At 39.1% G+C, this 20,370-nt stretch overlaps 1 protein-coding gene across 1 annotated transcript; it reads right to left on the reverse strand.

Annotated features, from left to right (window-relative positions):
• Positions 1-301: 301 nt before the first annotated feature.
• LOC134740957 (uncharacterized protein C05D11.1-like) lies at positions 302-14,929 on the reverse strand. The gene is made up of 18 exons (XM_063673632.1): positions 14,715-14,929; positions 14,168-14,513; positions 13,206-13,308; positions 12,051-12,173; positions 11,535-11,648; positions 10,642-10,794; positions 9,900-10,169; positions 9,308-9,450; positions 8,683-8,791; positions 7,312-7,485; positions 6,428-6,664; positions 5,870-5,989; positions 5,338-5,624; positions 4,558-4,732; positions 3,672-3,815; positions 2,891-3,048; positions 1,517-1,669; positions 302-868 (listed from the first exon to the last, which is right to left on the reverse strand). The coding sequence occupies exons 1-18, from the start codon at positions 14,851-14,853 to the stop codon at positions 811-813; spliced, it is 3,006 nt and encodes a 1,001-aa protein (XP_063529702.1). The 5' UTR covers positions 14,854-14,929; the 3' UTR covers positions 302-810.
• Between the last annotated feature and the right edge of the window lie 5,441 nt (positions 14,930-20,370).

Here is a 20,370-nt window from a genome sequence, read left to right on the forward strand (position 1 = left end):
AAAATGATATCTTTCCTTATACGCTATCATTTGTTTTGAATACAATGTATTTCTGTTAAATATGATGGAATTATGAAATAACTGCATTAATGTTGAAGTTGATATTATTCTATGGTTGGGTATGAATTCTATGTTGGAGGTGTTGCAGCGGTTGTGAGATGATTTATAATGATGTTCACTAAATATCTGACTAAATGTAAGTTATATTTTTTTGTATAGACATAGCTTTAAGATGAAGGTGATTAAACTTTATCATTATCACAAAAACATAAGCTTTTATTTTGAAATGACAACTTCATCGTTAAAATGCAAGATATATTTTATTCGCTCAACGTTATTATAATGGCACAACCAATAATTGAAAACATTGTCCATTTCTGAAAAATATGCAACTAGTTATCACATTACACGACAAGAGTTTCAATAGAATGGAACAGTGGCGACGAGGGACTAGTGACAAACTTTCCAAAAATACTAGTAAAAGGAACAAATTATTAGATTACTACAAATGTTACACTTATAATTAGTGGGTATTTAGCGTTAATTATTATATTATTAAAATTGCGCTCTGGTGTAATGCAAATGCAGGAAAGAAAATTATTGCAAGATTGGACGGCAGAAATACTGAATAAATGTCCAATATTTTGTTCTGGATTAGTTTGATAATAAAAAAAAAAATACAAAATAATCCTGTATAAAATATTGTCTTCGGTAACCGCGATAGTTACTCATGATAAAGTTCGCCGATAACTTGACTTTGATATTGTTATAGCGGCAGTTCGCAGTAGTTACCAGTCCGTATTTAGCTTCTCATTTGTTGAAATGCGAGACCTCCATTGATTCAAATGCATCGAGTTTCACATTGATCCTGAAATAAAATATGCTGTTGAAAACACATGCAATTTAAATGTACATGCAAACGGAATAATTTGGGTGTTATCGCTAGTTAGTGCTTAAAGGCGACATTATGATTTTTTGACCATTCAATGCAGAAAATATTGTGTAATTGTCATCTTTTAGCCACACAAAAATGTCACACACACGCCAACATTATTAAACATCAAGCTACAAAACATATGTATTATCTTTAATAACATAGCTTCCGATTCACGAATTATGACACTTCGCTCGATACAATTAATTCCCAAAGTAACTTCTAACTGACTTTTAATCACTTTACTCGGTTATTTATTATGTGATACTATAAACAAAAAAATAAGAAAAAACAATCTTAACTTAAATAGTAATTTCATAGCTTTCGAATTTTGATATTGTAAAGTAACGTTTTTAAAATAAATAAAAATCGACAAAATTCGATCAAAATGTGATAGTGACTGCGGTAAACCGATAGAACGGCCTTTAAGGTGCATCCACACCGTAGGAAGTCAACTTTTGTGCAGCAACTCTGTGCAACAGTAAGTTACCTAATGATACCGTGTTGCAACACAAAAGTTAACTGCGATGGATTGACATATAGGGTGCCTGTTTAGTGTGTGTGTGTACAAATAAGAGTTACTTCTCGAAAGCGGCTTGCAGCTCCTTGACCTTGCTGGGATGGCACACGATAGAGGTGTTGGTCTGCTCCGCGTGGAACAAGCTCGGCAGCCAGCGCGCCGCCGCCGCGCGCGCCGTCGCTGGCGTCACCGCCGCGATGGCACACACGAGGTCCCTGGAAGACGAATAACGAACATGGTAAAAAACACAAATGGTAAAAAAAAAATCGCTGTATTCATTTCGGCGCTGTTTGGTAATACGTGGTACTTTAAGATACTTTTCATTTCTCATGCTCTGAAAGAGGGTCATTGTTGTCCTAAAAAGTGTACAGAAAATGATACGTTTCTGCACTAGAGCATTTTACGCTACAAGCTTACGCTTACGATAAGCAATTTAAATTTGGGGTTAGATGGATTTGTTATACAATTTCCATTCTGATAATTAACTCCCCATTCCATAAATAACGATACTTTTGCCTAAATTGTTAATAGGGGATATTACCGCAATGTTCTGCCACCAGAGTGCAGTACTAGCCTTTTTGGTAAACTATAGAGTAACTTATACATACTGTACTGTTTTTGGCAAGTTTTCAGAGATAATAAAATATGACATTGATGCATCAAGGCGGTTTGTTTAGAGGACCTACCGGGAAAAGCGAATCCGAAATTTCGCTATCTGCCTCTTTATCGCTCGAATATGAGATGTTAGATAACGAAATTTCTTGTTTCGCGATAGACCCTCAGATTGTGGTAGTGGCGCCCCCTTCGCAGTTTCGCGTAATATTCCCTATTGAAGGAAATACTATAAAAATTATACTTCATGTTTAAAAAAACACATGCATTTTATATTCCTTATATTCGAAGTGGAAAGTAGTGTTTAACTCGGGTGAAAGGCATCATTTCAGCCTCGGGACTATTGACGCTCTCACTGCGTTCGAGCGCCAAACTACCTCGGCGGCAATGAGTGCCTTTCATCCCTTGGTTAACAATCAACTATTCCGGTGGCTTGTTGAACAATTAATTTAGATTCAGATCTAGTGGATTCGTCGCGAATGTGCTTGTGTGCGAAACGGTCGCCTACTGCCCGAGTGCATTACTTAGTATGTGCGCGAGGGATTCGCATTCGAAGCATACGGAACGTATCTGGACGCGCTCTTTAATGCATACGAGTATATCTTTTAGGCCGAGATGTAACTAAGCAATCCTCTCAAATAGCGACTTGACTATCAACGCTAGAAGACTCAATTTACAATAACAGCTAGAAATCCGCCAACTTGAACAATTTCATCCAACTCTTTGACCGTCAAATACGTCAACTGACGCGCGCGGCTACAGCCGACAAGGTCCACGATGTCTTTATTTGGTTTTATATAAGTGAGGTTAGTGGTTAGACCAACCTGTTGTAGTTTTCAGAGACTTGTTTAAAGTAGTTAAGCAGCGACTGCGACACGACGTCGGCGGTGCATTTTTCGTTCTCCACCACGTCGAACAGCGCCGTGCTCTTGGCGGACTCGAATAAGTCTTCGTCGAATTTACCCGTCGCCAAATATTCTTCCTGTAATATATAGGACAAGTTTAACATATAATTCGTTTTTTTTTATCGTCGTAAGGCCCACCATACAGTTTCACAATTTTTATTTAATTTGAACCTTTTTGTATGGTAGATTAGGGTGACTTTCGTTTGTTTTAGAAAACAATGAAATAGAAGAAATGCTACTTTATGTAGGTAGTTTTTGAAAGGTTCGAATTGAATGTGTTGTAATTTTAATTTTTAATGTTATTTGTACTAGTTGTACATTGTAATGCACATTGGGCCTTACGAGGTTAAAGCAAAGAATCTTTGTTTTTAATTAAGCTTCGTCTTGCGGTTGAGCATTTAGCTTGCGCCACGGTGAAAGCGTATCGTAACAAGATCAATCGCCGGACGGGCTCGTCGTCATGACAAGATGATACTAATGTGGACAGCAACAAGTTTGCGACATCCCGAAACCACATAAAGGTTAGTATTTTACGACTCGGCCATTCTGACATGGGCCCCGCCGCCGGGTGTCCCGCAGAACGGGCTCACCGTCATCGTCATAAGATCGTCTTCGCAGTGTTATCGTACTTGACATTACTACTATCTAGTGCAAAAACGTCCTAAAATAGCGTTACTACAATGGACAAAAATAGCGTTACCACAATGGACTTGGCCTTGGTGTAGGCCTGCACGGCGTTGGTGGCGCGGTAGAGCGAGAACACGATGCGCGCCTCGCCGAAGGCCGGCCGCACGCCGTAGCCGTACGACAGCCCGCAGCCGCGGATCAGGCGCCACATCGGGCCCTGAACAAGCGAATACACCGATACGCTGTTTACTAAACATTATAAATAAATACCGTCAACTGGGGTGAATACGGACAATACTTAAAATGTGATTTACCTGACAATTTGCCAAAATACACCCACAAAAATTGTAACAAAATCTACTATTATTTTCAATCGAATTCAATCAGTTTGTGTGGGCATTTTATAAGAAATTGCCAGGTAATTTTAAGTTTTGTCGCTATTCACCCCAGTTGACGGTATATATTTTCTTTAAACAGCCATCCGTAGTCGTGAGAGATGCAGGCGGATGATTCTATCAAACCCGAATTCAATGAGGTTGCGTTAATTGCATTACCTAGTCCCTAAGGCCACCTTTGGGGAACATAAAAGGTAGCAAGAAAAGTTAATGTTCGAGAGGTGGGGAGTAAATATTTTCATTGAAGGCGAGTGTTTTCTGTAGAATCTTAAGCAATTAAACTTATAACTTTATAGGTTATAAGAATCTAGTCATAGTTATAGGTAATACTTATTATTTATATGCCTATTCAGGCAGGATGTGCTGATTACATCTTTATTGTACCGCATTCAAGAAATGAATAAATGATTATGATTATAATTATTATGATTATAACAATATGCGCATTTTTTTACACAGGAGCTCCTATACCAATAGTATCTAATATCTCTTGCGGGAAGAAATGGTCATCGGTTTCAGTGCTTTCCTACGTCTGTCTCTATCGGAACATAATAGCGGTCGCACCTCGAGCTGCGTGAAGTAGTTGAGCGCGACCAGCAGGGGCGCCGCGTGGTCGAGCTGCGGGCCCTCGGGGCCGGGGCTGAGCGCCGCCAGGAACGAGGACTCCACGCCGCCCACCCCCACCACGAACCCGCCCCCCCGCCCGCTCAGCAGCTCCGCGTCCCAGTACAGCGCCGGCCTGCAAGTTGCAACAAGCGATACATATCTTACTAAACTGTCGAACCGAGTTAGCTCTGCCCGCACTTTGTAATGACAAATTGTGGAGATGTCACCATAAACGTCCAATTTCTACGAAAATGTGATGTCGATGGTGTAAAGGGAACAAAACTGGTTTTCGTTCTCTTGTTTTTCTGCTAATTCTATGAGGAGTAAAATGTAGTAGGTCGTTGAAGAGAGCACTTTAATTCCTCCCTACGATCTGAATTCGACGCGTCTCCTCGACGTACTATATTTTAGTCCCTTGCATTACAATCCACTGTTACAATAGTACGTTACGATAAGAGTGCGAAAAATAGGAAATTGGCAACGAGTGGCCATAAATTAAAAACACGACCGAAGGGAGACATGTATCGTAACGACGTTTTACAGTAGATATGGCCATTTAAATTTTCGACATAGTCACGCAATGTGCTAATTATCGCACTAGTGCAGTAAAGTAGCACCATATGTACTGTAAGTAATATATGCGAATGTATGAATATAGCGCAATACAAGATTAAACAGCACAACTCTTTATCAACCTATATCATCCGTTTAATATTAGAATATCTAAACGTTACTCACGGAGCTTTCCCAACTTCAGGGAACCTCTTCCATGGCTCAATGCTCAGCGGGTACCGCTCGAAGTCCGTCGCCAAATGTAGCCACACATTCTCCGTCATTTTCTTAAACGAGTCTCTAGCTTCCTTTAGAACGGTCTCCGCTCGGTCGCCGCCCGCATTGAGGTTTTCTATGAGGTCCTTGAGGAACTGCTGTTGCCGGAGTACGGAGCACCAGTGGATGTTGCTGTCTGAGCTGTATACGGAGTCCCGGAGGAGATCGTAGACCATCTTGTGGCCGCTCCTGCGAACCTGTATTAGCGAATCTGATTCAACATTCTAATTTACAAAAACATTCTCTTGCTTAGAACTCTTGCCATCACACACATCGCCTAAAGTTAAACAAAAAGTTATGCTGAAAATACACTTTAACGGCTGGATTAGAGGCGTGTTCAGACATTTGTAGAGAATTAAAGCCGCCGATGCGATATATCTGATGGCAACTTTACTAAGACAGCCAAGCGACTCATTACTTTGAAACATAATATGGAATGTACCTGTGCGACGTCGTTAATAAGTCTCTGCGCGAACACCAAAAGCCTCTCCTTGGTTATTTCAGCAGCATACAATACTTCGTATAAATGGTCCACCACTTTCTCGTAATCTCCCGGTTCACACTAAAAAAAACAAAAACAAAAATTCAAAATCATTTCAATTTTTATTTTATTGGCAAAAATAGGGACGGCATACAGCTATAGAAGAAATGGGTTAACAAATTTGAATACATGGGACATATTAACATCAACACACACATCGGTCACGTCGTAGTATGTGGTGGCGTTCTCAACGATATCTATCTCTTGTTGTTTTGAGCTATGTCCTTCGTCCGTTATGATTATGATTGGTTCTGTTTTATCTTACATAGTACTTGATAGTAAGTACATCATATTCTTTATTGTGCACCATAAAGTTAAAAATAGGTAGAAAACGAAATACAAGTTTATGGCTAGGTAACAACAGGCGTTCTTATTGCTAAAAAGCGATCTCTTCCAGGCAAGGCGAGGTATGTATGAGGGCTACAAACGCACAGAGCATATTTTAACATTTGTACTCACCCTGACTTCAATATGTATGAAATTCCCAAACTGCCCCACAGAGAAGTTGCCCGGCCTGCCAAATCCCATGTCATGAGTGAACATGACGGTGAGCTGCTCCGTGGTGGATATGACCTCTTCGTGAGGCACGAGGGCGTCTCCGCGCCGCACGGGGCACTCGGCCAGCCCGTTCAGTTGGAGTGGCAGCCATTTGCGTGTGTTCTGATCAACTTTTGTCGTGTCGAGGATTAGGTTTATCTGGAATTAAATTTAGTCAATTTTAATTAAATTTCATTGTGTTATATGGAATGAATCCACTCCTTGATGTAAATATACGTCCAGCATTGTATCTTTTGATGTCATCGCTTTAGGTGCTAATTGTCACTAAATTCGTTATTTACCATAGTTAAAAAAAAACCGGCCATGTGCGAGTCGGACTCGCGCAATGAGGGTTCCGTACTTTTTTAGTATTTGTTGTTATACCGGCAACAGAAATACATCATCTGTGAAAATTTCAACTGTCTAGCTGGCATGGTTCATGAGATATAGCCAGAGATATAGCATGAGTGACAGACAGACGGCAGCGGAGTCTTAGTAATAGGGTCCCGTTTATACCCTTTGGGTACGGAACCCTAAAAAGCACGTTAAAAAACCAACATAGGCAATGAAATTTGATGATAGATAATATGGTCGCATCATGAAACAAGTTCCCGCGAAATTCCTTTTTAATTTGACAGTCGTCATTCCTCCAAAAAAATCCCGTCAGCTAGTTTTCGGTGCCCCAATTTCATGCCATTTAACATTTTAAATTTAGCTACCACGCCAAAGACGGGGACCGACCGAAACGGTCGAGCGATGCGTTAAGAGATGCGTAGACAAACCTATTAGTTCGGTTCGGTACTGACATAAACAAAGTTGGTCTTCAAGCTGTGCACTCTCGCGTACATGGGCAGCCGCTGCAGGTCCATGTGCGGGCAGGGCTCGGCGCGGTCGGCGCTCCACGTGGCGAGCGCGTGGCGGCGCAGCGCGTCGCAGCGCGGGACCGGCACGGCGGCCAGCGTGCCGGCGGGCGGCGGACGCTAAGGGCAGACAGCGGTTACTCTCATTTCATACTTTTGTCACAGGGCGGACAAGCTATACATCAAAAATCACTTGCGTTTCTATTTGTGACTGTGTCATAGTGTGAGTAAGTTGCTTAAAAATAGTACCGAGCGGCCGGCAAACGGCCGTCAATCCGCTGTCGCGGGGCGAGGTAATTCGAATCGGGGCGGGGCGGTGCGTGGCCGTTCTGTATGATAATACTATTACTTATTCTGTGCTTTTGCTGAGCGCTGCGCGGTCACGATAAATAAAGACTACTTCTTTTTTGTTTCGAAATTCCATGAACCGTGGATGCCTAGAAAGCGGCAATGTTGTTCTACAATAAGGAGACTTAAGAAAGTATACATCGAAATGTTTACATATTTATAGGGATGTTAACTGCATTTAAAATGCATGCATGAAATAAAGCACCAGAACATTGATAGAACGTATACCGAAGTAATTTTTAGACACAATTTCTAACTATAGGTAACTTAACCGTGACGCCATTTGCTAGTGTTTCATATAAATTTCTTCTTCTTCTTTTAAAATTATGGCTTCAGCCCAGTGGGACTATTTCGCCAGTATCAAGGTATTAAGAGGTTTAAAAACGACAAAAATTGTACGGGTGTACAAGACAGTGTACGGTGATTTGTTAGCTCTTGTAAATCGATAGCTAGACTTTACAAGAAGCACGTGGACTACCGGCCGTTGACTCTAAGATGGTGGTTAAACGCGCTTCAAAATTAATTCTCCATTCACTGCACACTACCACATTAGTTTACTGTATAATAAGCTATCGATATTACACTTTAAACAATATTAATGAGCAAAAAACAAAGTAATTAATCACGATGCTAACTATCAAGATGGCGCTCGAACCGGAAGTCCATATAAATTTCATAGTGGTAAAACTTTTTGACAGTTCAAAAAAGAAACTGATTTGACTAGTAGTCAAATACCCTATTGTTGTAGTGTAATGTGATTCCGATGACTTAGTGCCAGTTGCACCATCCACACTTGACAGACTGATCAACGTCACCCGGTGCGCCGCCGTGGTTTTATATGAAACTTTCCATTTTCCATACAATAAAATTTAGCGAACTCTTTAACGATGACAAACAATTTGGTGCAACCGACCCTTAATCTCTCTATCCGTTTATTTTTTATCAATCATTACTAATAGCATGGTGTACCTCATTAAATTCAATCGCCTGCTCTAAAATCTTTCCTTTCGTTGCGAGTCCACTTGCTCCAAGTCGCTTTCTTTGAGCTTCTATTCTATTCTTTTCTTCTTCTGCCATCCTAAAAAAAAATGATTTGTAATTTAACAACTACATTATTGCTAAGTAATGGGGTTGGCCGGTCGAAATAACTAGCAGATGGCGCCAGCATAGCTTGCCCTGTCAGTCCCTAGAATTGTGTCAAATTTTTGTTTTTTTTTAATGCCCTGGATGCCAGCCTTTTAAGCCAAATCTCATAGAAAAAGGGGCAAGCTATGATGGCGCCATCTCTGCAAACCTTTGACAGTTGCCAACCTCATTGATACAACAACCCACATTTAACTGCAATCAGACTTTCTTCTAAAAACGAATAAGGTAAATTAAATTATTTGTCAATACAAAAATTCAAAATACAAAAATTCAAAATTATTTATTTGGTATCTAGTTGATTTTATACAATATTTGTAGTGGATACCTCCTGGTAAGTATAGAAATACGTAAACTTTATTATCTTCATAATTGGGATTAGGTTTGGTCTTGCCATTTGATTTGTGTATAGGTAGGCATCTTTGCAGTGGAAAACTGTAATGAAACTTACTGGTCTTGCAGCTTGATGCTGGGCGAGCCCACGATGGTGACCAGTTCGTCGGTGAAATATTTCTGCATAATGCCTCGCCAGTACTCCTCGCCTTCGTTTAGGAGCTCTTGTAGCGCTTCTTGAGGATTCAGTCGCGATATGAACTGAAACGGGTAGGGTTAATTTAACATTATCGCTTAGGACGGTAGCAAACATGATTTTATACTTAGCTTTCTATTTTACATGTCAAAATGAACCTTATGCGGTTGTCATAAGGTTCCCATTGATATGGAAAGTACATATAATGTTTGCTGCCCTCATCTAACTAATCTAGGGGTGTAGGGGTCTTATCCAGATCTTTGTTCCATGTTGTTGGGGGTCTTCTTTGGCTGCGTCTTCCAGTTCGCGGTTGCCATTTAAGAGCCTTGTTACCTAGAGTTAGACCAAGCTAAATTAGCAGCGATTTTGATAGCCCAAACCCGATTTTGATAACATTTACACCGTCTAGGCTATCAAAATCGCTGCCAACTTAGCTTGGTCTAACTTTACCTAGAATCTTACAGATCTTTCTTTAGTTACTTTTATAAACAAAAATACCCAAATAACTACTTACGTCTTGCTCATTCTGCGAGTAAAGCGCGTCCCCAATACATCTAAACGCAATTGCATGATGCGGATCGGATTCCAGCCCCGCAAAGCATTCCCTGAGCTGTTTCTTCAACAGTCTGGTCATGCGCTCCATGTTGAATGGTTCACGCCCATCCCGGACACACTGCAGGCACTTGGTCGCTTCGTCCCGGGCTAATTCCAGCTTGTCAATGGGGACATTGTCGAGTTGTATTTTGATCAAAGAGGCTATGTTTTCTGTTAGGTTGTAGGATACCTGTGAAAATATTTAGAATTGATTTAGTGGGTAAACAATTTAGCATTTGGGTTTAGATCAGATTTAAAAACTGAATATTTATCGGGTTTCGAATGTGACGATTCTGCAATGTACATGAGCTGCAAAAGTTCATGGACACTTTATGAATAAATTCATTCATAAGATCCAGTAAATGTAATGTAAATAGCCTTTACTATTGAAGTTTTGCAGTACATAGCATATATTAATTTGGTTAAACATCTTTAACTTCAACTCGTCTTTTGACGTAGGCCTTCTCCATAGCTTTCCATTTATTTATTTCCTTTGCCGTTTCTTCTTCTGTCTTGCTTCTTAAATCATTCGACCATCTAAACTTTTGTGGACCAGTCTTTCCTTTATTATATGTAAGGCACCACTGTACAAGGTCCTTTGTCCACTTATCATGTGGTTTCTCTCATCATGTGGCACTATACAGACAGTAGAGGATACTCACGTCGCCGGCCCTCGCGTGCTCGCGCTCGACGAGGCAGCGCTGCAGCGGCGCGGCGGCCGTGTCGCACAGGTAGCGCAGCGCCACCGCACAAGCTGTCAGCTCCGTCGTGGCGGACGGCGCTGTTAGCGTAGGCCCGCGCCACCCGAATAACACCTACAAATATTAAAAGAACGGTTAAGTAGGCGATTGCGTTAACAACATTTTAGTGGAGCATGTTAAACTTACCTAACGGTTTCTTTGATGCTTGACGTTGTCCGCATGGTATTATGACAAACGATTCACGTGTATCCGTGTATGCTACCGTACGTTATGTTGGCAAGCAATCGTTTATTCGTCCTTATCGCAATATACATCACATTCTATCAATTGTGTGTATTTCCATTTGTTCCCGCCGGGCACAGAAGGGAATAGGCATTTCATATAAATCATTGCCCTTTGTCTCCGCCTCATGTAGGGTAGCGGTAAACTTGTGGCGGGGACAAATAGGAATACACCGTAAGAGATATACAGCAATAAATGTAACAATAAAAAAGCAAACATCATAAGTATCATAACAATTAAAATCTAAAGTCATGATTTGTAACCATGACGACCATAGAACCAAAGTTAATATTTGTACTAGGAAGATATAACCAAACGGAGCCGCCACGTCTGTAATTTGCTTTACAAATAAGTCTGCCAATTATGCGGGGAAGGGGAACGTCAAATGTATACGTAACGTCAAAATAGCCATGTCAGATAAACGTCAGTCCATACATTGTGTATGACCATAGGCCGACTATTTTCGACAGAGGGGAATGACTGTTCATGGCTACTCCGTCTGTTTATATCCTCCTAGTATTTGTACAGTATTTCTTGAACAGGTTCCTCTCAAGTTATATCAATCATCAAACCTGTCCACAATCTTCAGTGTCTGCAGGCCACTGCTCTTTGTACTCGCCATAGTTGGGCAGCGGGGGGATGGTCTGCCACGGCTTCACCCACGGTTCCAAGTCTTCCTTCTCGCGCTGTACAAATAACATTGTTTTATATTGATTACGCAAACTAATTCATAATATTTTATTACAATATTTGACAGTAAGAGTAGTGAGTTAATAATGACTTTTAACATCAGAAATTGACATAATTTTGTCGCAAAAAGCTATAAGGTACGAGCACACGAAAAAGCTTGGCATCAAACCAGGGTCGTCCTAACTCATTTGCTCGGCGTCAACTAGTCGTCAATCATATGTAAGCACGTAACGGAAGCGAGGAGGTATTTGATTTCTGTGCCAGTTTGTAGCTTGTGACAGTGACAAAATTATGAGACCCCTGTCAGCTTTTAAATTGTTTGTCAGATGACTTTTGATGAATTTTCTTAACAGTTCGTAGACAAAATAAATTTGTGAGTGAGACCAATTGCAACTGACCTTGGCAATGATGTCACCCTCCACAGTTGCCAGTGCATTGAATACATCTTCCGCCTTAATTTGCCCCGTTAGGATGATTGTCAAATTCTCTGGCCTGTAGAATTTCTTGTGGAAGTCTCTTACCTAAAATTAATGGAAAGGTTTGAATATTTCATTAATTAAGCATATTGACACCAGGTTCTAACTAACATATGTGAAAAAATTGTATGAACAGTATAAAAAAAAATTTAATTATATAAAAAAACCGGCCAAGTGCGAGTCGGACTCGCGCACCAAAGGTTCCTTTTTAGGGGTACTTTTTAGTATTTGTTGTTATGGCGGCAACAGAAATACATCATCTGTGAAAATTTCAACTGTCTGGCTGTAACGGTTCATGAGATACAGCCGGTGACAGACAGACAGACGGACAGCGGAGTCTTAGTAATAGGGTCCCATTGTTACCCTTTGGGTACGGAACTCTAAACAATATGGATACTTAGGGCCACTTGCACCATTCACTAACCCGGGGTTAACCGGATAAACCTGGAGTTACCATGGTTAACAGTATAATTTGAAACTGGGTTAATGGTTTAATGGGTTAGTGGGATGGTGGAAGTGGGCCTTATTGGTTAAAGCCTGTCAAACAACTTTGTCAGTAGAAAAAGGCGTGAAATTAAATTTTTTTATGGGACGATAACTCTACGCGTCAACATTTTTTTAAATTTGCTGCTTTTTACTACTGTACTGACGTAAATGGCTTGACAGACTATAGTTTTTATTTTTCATAAATGTCACGTTTTTGTTGTCACCATACAGCAGGATTTACAGGTAAATGAATGGTCGTCAACAACCATGATAAACTAAAAGTATCATACAATTTTATTATACATTTAGTTCTGCTCTCTTAATAATAACAATAAAATTCTGACTTTGCATAGAGATCCACAATAAATTATAAAAGCAATAAAATAACTATTTTCAGTTATCACAATAAAATTTCAAGTTTGTAGCCATTGCTGCTATAATAGTTCTCTGATTGAACTAACAAGATTAATTTAAAAAAGAATTAACCTATTCGTATTCATATTCGTTATTCAACCTAATTAGACATTTGACCCAATTGACATCAAATTGACCCAATGCAGTAAATGTTATACAAATAAAAGGTTTTCTTACTTTAGTGTTGTTAGTAGATTCTCTGAGATTCTTAGTGATGCCGCCTGTTTCAGCCGAGTACCCACTATTGGGATAAGATGCTCTCAACAGCTTCAACTCACACCTAAAAAATGATATATCCAAGTAACTACAAATGTTTAAGGAACTAAACTATTGGTAAATTTACCCTTACCAGTCTACTAAATAAAGAACATTAACTACATCAGGCATACAATGTCACTAAAATCATCAATGTTGTAGAGATTACATATTTTACATGTAAAATGTATTGTTATTGGAGCAATAAAGAATATTTACTTACTTATCATGCCTAGAATGCTTTTATTATGATTTAATTGTACACTTGTGCATAATGATAGCAGTCAGAAAAGTTGGTTTAAATTTAGGAATCACAAATAGCAGTAGGTGACAGATTTTATATACATTACAGCTGGAATACCCACGCTTTTTAGATAACTGTTTTGTTAATAGTTATTTCATTGAAGAGGTTTCATAGAATATTATTTCAAAAGAAAGCTTGTTCAAAGGCACTATTCATCGAAATATCAACATGATTTACCAGAAAAGTGGGTTAGTTTAGGTTACTTTTGTGATAGCAGCTTAGATCTGCAAGGGACGCAATTCTAACCCAACCTAAACCATTGTTGATATTTTGATGAATGGTGCCTTCGATTAATCAAGCGTTTACCTAAAAGTAAATTAAATGAAACGTCTTTGAATAAACAACTATCAACAAAACATCTTTTGAAATTTGAAACACATAATAACAATACACAAAAAACATCACACAAATTTGGAAACATCTTTTGATTTTTGAAATGTCGTAGGTATTCCTTAGAGCTTCACTGGAAAAATAATAAAAAGGCACACAAGGAAAGGAATGCAATATTGTATGTAGGGTCTCCATTTTGAATATTTACTAGTCGTTGCCTTTACTGAAATATTTATAGTTTGCGACATACCTGCTGTCTGCCGTGTTTTCTCGACCCTGCATCTCACAATAGACAACACCTGCATCATCACCTTCTCCATCCACATGATGTACTTCAGTTAGGAAACCTTGATCTGATAGTGTAGGATTCAAAATGTGGTCCAAGTATATTGGTAACAATGTCAACATCCCACAGTCCCCCGCTGTGTAAATAGTGTAGCAGGTGTGGTCGGTGTCAGTCCAAGCATTAGTGCCTTGAGCCATACACCGATTAGCTAGCAAATCTAGAATACCCTTATACGGATAACGGTTTGAACCTAGGAAAATAAGATGTTCCAATGTATGCGGCAATCCATCGTCGTCATGGGCTTCGGTCGCTGCAAAGTAACAAAGAGTTAATTAGTTTACTGTTAGAAGTATTAGAACAAATTAAGTTCATAACAGAAAATACTTTAATTTGTTTCTATTTTAAGTAGAAAGTCTACTATAAGAATATAAATTGAGATAAATAAATTAGTTTATCTTAGCAAATACCCCTAGAGATACCCAGATTTAAGAAAATGGAAACAAATATATACCGAGACAGAAAAATCCGTTCACCACCGGCCCCTCAACATCAGCTATAATTACAGTTAGCCCTGTTTTTTCCGACTTGTATTTGTTCACGGGAATCACGTCAGACGCTTTTGTTGATGATATTAGTTTGAAATGAGACATATTATTGAATAATATATTAGCGATACTTGGTTCAAAAATCTCTGCAATAAAACACAATAAAATGTCACTTTGGATGACACCGATACCGGTGGTACGTGACAGGACAATACAAAAGACGCAGTGCATGTTCCAAAACGAGTGAGAGTGATGGGCTCTACAGACGGTTGCGATTTAGGCGCATGGCACACTGGATCGATTCGCATGTCGCTATAATACGCGCATAGCGTTGTCTCGCTCGAACATCGGAGCGACGTGCGAATCCATGAGGGCTCTCCACACTCGTGCGCGAAGCCGCGAACGCGAGTCTGGAGTCTAGTTCGCTAATCAGCGAAATCGACTCCACACTCGCGTTCGCGGCTTCGCGACGCGTAGTATGGAGCGGGCTATAGACCTAGTGCGAATCGGACGCAGTATGCCATGCGTCTTAACTTCTTAAGCCCCTCCACACTCGTGCGCGAATCGCAGAGCGAAGTCGTGGAGTCGATTTCGTAGATCTGCGACGCTCACTCCACACCCAACGTTCGCGGCTTCGCGCCGCGATTCGCACACGAGTGTGTAGCGAGCTTTATGAACACAATAGAATAAAAAAGTTATCAAACGAGTTGCCGCCGATAAATAGTATCCTGGCTTGTCCAGCCTCAGCAGAAGAAGCTGGGCTTATTTATAATATGATCAAGGACATCATTCAACTTGTTCAACTTAGAAGTAGTGAAAGATAGTCTGTTGTAGTTTTTTAGAGAGCCACTATGAGGCTGAGGCCCCATATCTCTTTCTCGCCCTGAAGGTGGCATTTGTTTAAAACCCTCTTTAGATAAAGAATTGAAAAATTTGTCTCATTTTAAATGTAGCAAATGTTTGTAGAGGCCTTCGGAAAGAGAAGAGTCGTGGATTCTCTTTCCGCACAGACTCTATACTAAAAGGTGCGAAAATAAACATTATTATGTACTGGTTGCGAAATCAAAATCATATCTTACACGTCGTCCTATTTGCTGAAATATTTGTGTTGTATCTCTTTAGCTTAGTCTATTTATTTGTTGCAAATTAAGGCACAGCTATATTTGCACAAAAGCCACGGCAAAATGTGGTGCGGTTAGATCACTTCTGTGTAGTCACTAAAGTCACATCAATCACATCATAAAGGCTGAATAAAATGACATACAATCACAACGCTATAAGGTGACATCGTCTGCATCGCGACTCAACTTTACTCTTTGATCGCGACCACCAATAAACCGTAATCGTTCTTACGAACCCGATCTTGCACACCATTATACCATAATAGCATTGGCAAACGCTCAAACGATAAAATGAAACGACTTATCGAGAGTCCTGCTATAGGTCTACTCTTACCACTGAATCCGGCGAATCGGGAACTAACGGCGATTGGTAAAGAAGTCGCGCGGTGATTTTGTAGTAAAAGGTAGCCGAGTTTTGTGATTAAATCTAGTTTACTTATACATTAAATTATTACTTATTTGCCATCATACAAATCAGTTCCATCCTCCAACCAAGCCAGAGCGTAACGAGTAGATAACGACCATAACAACTATTCTTACCAACGGCCTTAATTAAGCGGTAGCCTTATAACATATTATTATATTACTTACTTTACTGTATTCACTGTATTCAGTCAGTATTCATTTATTTCTTGCTTCCATGGTACATTTTTGGGTAGTATTTACATATTTCTTATGTCACATGGACCCTGAATAGGGTGTAGCAAATACAGATAATTTAATTTCAGTTACTTAACATAATATATCTAGTGGCTTTTACAAACTTATAACTAAGTATATAAACTTTGTATATAACACAAAATTATTACTAGTAACAACAATAATTATAATATATATGTATTACGAGCAATTTATAACGATCAACAGGTTAATTATTGTGGGACGACCTTTTTACTCTGCCTATAACAGTAACAGGCCATAACGCCATGCATAGATTTAGGAACTTTATATGTAGTTTTCCTTTTTTATTTTTTATTAGCTAACTAATTTGTGCGACCTTTGTATGTTGGTTTTTCAAGGATACTTAATTCTTTATCATGTGAACCGATGTCAACAATTTTTGTTTTATTTGAAAGAACGTATTTTTAGTGTAATTTCATAGACATTTCAAGTATAACAAACACCCGCAAATGGGCTTAAATGGCAAATTAAATTAGAAAATGCTTTTTGATAATAAAAAAAAGTTTTTAAGATAGAGGTGTTGTTATATTTTTCCTGTAATATTTATGATAATGTTATTATTATGCAAAAAATTCAAAAAGTTTCGTTGGTAAACTTCGGTGATAAAGGGGGGGGGGGGGGGGGGGGCGCGGGGTGTATTTTTTCACATTTTCCTTCATAAGTAATTTTTTTTCACTATGAAAAACAAATAAAAAATTGTTTTGTAATGCTCAATTCGAGCTCTTTCAAATGATACCCCACTCGACCTAGTAACTAGATTTTGACTTTTTGCCCCCTCTTTATATTGGGCATTTTCCATAATTAATCAAAATTTCAAATCGATAGCTTCAGTAGTTCTCGAGATATTTAGCAATGTGACAGACAGACGGACAAGAGTCGCACCACAAGGGTTCCTTTTGTACCTTTTTGGTACGGAACCCTAAAAATTGCCTCGCAAAACTGTCGTGTGCACATCTGTTAACCATTACCTTTTGAAATAATTCGCTTAAAATTAGCTTTATCTCTTTTCCTTAGGTAAACAATTAAGCAGGAATTAAATAGATATGCTTCCTCGAAAATCCGATTGTCACAATAACTATTTATCCTGGGAATAGATATGACGATCATGTCATAAATATCAATAAATAAAATGGACCCGCGCCTCAGAAATGCTTCCTGGAGGTCACTAAGGTACCGGAGTTACCGTCCATTCAGTTGATAAAGATGGACTGACAAGGACAGTCGTTAGACCAAACATGACTTGCTGTTCCTTCCACTGTTATTTGTCACGTGTGAGTGTGGCACAGGCCATGCAGGCATGCGTGCTCTCTAATGGGCGAGCGCGAGTAATTCTTGGGCGAACCGTGACTGCGAGATCCTTGGAAACTATTTATAATTAGAGAGTATATTCTTATAGGACTACACGTCAAAATATCTAATATGTAATAGCTTTACAAAAAGATAATTGTCTAGTTGTACCCATAGTTATTTGTTTTACAAGGGGGAAAAGTAGTTGTTTAACCTCTCGTGCTATATTGAGCGGAATCTTGAGCGTTGCGAGGGTTTCAAGGCACGAGGGTTAAATTAAATTTGCCACCGAGTGAAACACGTTTTTCACCACACCAACGCAAGGAAATGCTAATTGTAAAATATCAAACAAAATCAAACCACATCAATTCAAAATTAATGTTGTTAAATATTTATCATTCAAAATCATCATATAAAAGTCAGTTCTACCAGCCAACTCAAAATTTGTATTTGATTGCTTTGCCACACATTTGGATAAAATGCAACTTTCTCATCAGCTTTTGAACAATCAAGAGGGCCTTTACCAGCTGAAGTGGTGAAAATAATTAGCGTGGCAGGTATTAGGTACTTTGGAATGCGAACTGTAGAGACATACCTATACCGATCATGAAAGGTACATTTATGACGCGTTTTTCTAACGGCTAGGTATCATTGATGTTGGCTGTGCTTACTGATTCGTGCGATCAACATTGTAAAGTTCGCTTATAATGACAACCCATGGGAGGTAAGGTATGAGGTAAGTCAGATAAGTGTTTTGATTATTAAACATAATCTTCGATTATTAAGCAAATCAAATTGATCCGAGCATTTGCTCGGATCAATTTGATTTGCTTGTCACTTAGCTTCTTAATGCCGTTATCAAATGATAATTTGTAGATAATACTAATGCAAATATTTTGTTTGTTTCATAATAACGAATTATTCACATTATTCATGTTTCGCTGTTATTGGCATCCAGTTTACGAATGTTTTTTTACCACTGTTGTCTTGAATAACGTTGAACAATTAGCTAGGTCCCTTTAACCATCCAGCACCTGTACGTGATGTTTAAGAGAAATAAGAATGACATTGCAACAATTATAACTAAATGATTAAACTATTAATTTGTCAACTAGATAGATGAATCTATCACATCATCAGATGCTGTTATTTCTTGCCGCGCATCGCGGCAGAGAGAGAGTTTCATAAAGGTAGGTACTTAATATCACATCCATCAGCGACGTTTCTTTAGCGGCTTTCTAGTCGCAGAATGCTTTTGCCTTTTTCTCGACTGCGACGGCACACTTCGCGTCAACGAAGAGAACCACCTGTGGCTTTGTCCTACGGGGCGCAACAGACAGATTAAAACAATTAAAGTACTTACCTAGAACAAATGTGTTTAGATCATCATATTATTATCTTATTCGTTGATAGGAGTCTCCTACAAAAACTAGCGTAGGTAGGTGAGCATACATAGATGACGCACCTGCCATTTATTTATATTGTTATCGGTTTCTTACTTACTTACCTGCTCCTCTGGCGCAGCGACCCGAAGCCCAAAGTGTGTCTTGGACTCCAATACGACTGCTCGCCAGCTCGCCACTGATCCCAGTCCTGTGCAGTTTCTCGCCAGTCAAGTGTCAAGTATGAAGCTTTCATATGTGCCTGGTGTACTGGTGATAAAAAAATCTTGAGTTCAATCCTCGGCTGCGCTAGCTGTTAAAGTAGAAAAAAAAGAGTCCTCGAAAAATATAATTGAGGAAAACAGTTTTTGCCGTTAAAAATATACCTACTTATCTACTTATTTGTAGATAGATAAGTCTGAGATGTTTAAGAGTTGGTAACAGACTCATTTCAAAACATAAGTAGTTAAGCAAGTAGGTAGGTAAAAGAGTACAATGCGCATTTCTGTGTAACTTAAGTATCGTGTTAAGATCATGATTTATGATCCTGAAGATCTGCAGTGTAGCTACGTACCTAACGATATTACGAGCACGTATAGTTTGTCAAAGGACTGTCTTATTTCAAACATAGACAGAGAGAATCATACTATCTTTGTCTACACTAGTACTAGCACCCAAAAGAAAAGGATGTGTAGTTTTTTTTTGTTGTCAAATTTACTGACAATTTGGTTTGACCAACTATAACTATGTTGCTGATTGTTGAATGCTACGTTTCATTCATTTGTCATTGCATATACATAACATCCAATTCGTATTAAACATGTGATAACAAAGGATTGTTATGTTTTGGAATTCTGCAAATGTCCAAAGTTATTGTATACGAGTGTTGAGTATAGAATGCGTTAGTAGGTACGTTTGTTCACAAAACCCCATAGTTTAGTAAGTAGTTTAACGTCAGTACCTAAAACCATCTAAAACTATTAAATAGTACCCATTATAATTATAAGTTGTATCCAATCATAATTAGGTAGGTTAAGGACGTCCCATGAAACAGTCCAACTTTGCCCTGGAGGGTAGGTGTACATTTTTTAATGTGCATAACCCTAATTATATCCTCCAGGGAAAAAATGGCCAGTTTCATGGTATTGTTT

This window comes from Cydia strobilella, chromosome 4, assembly GCF_947568885.1.
Source record: "Cydia strobilella chromosome 4, ilCydStro3.1, whole genome shotgun sequence".
NCBI lineage: Eukaryota > Metazoa > Arthropoda > Insecta > Lepidoptera > Tortricidae > Cydia > Cydia strobilella.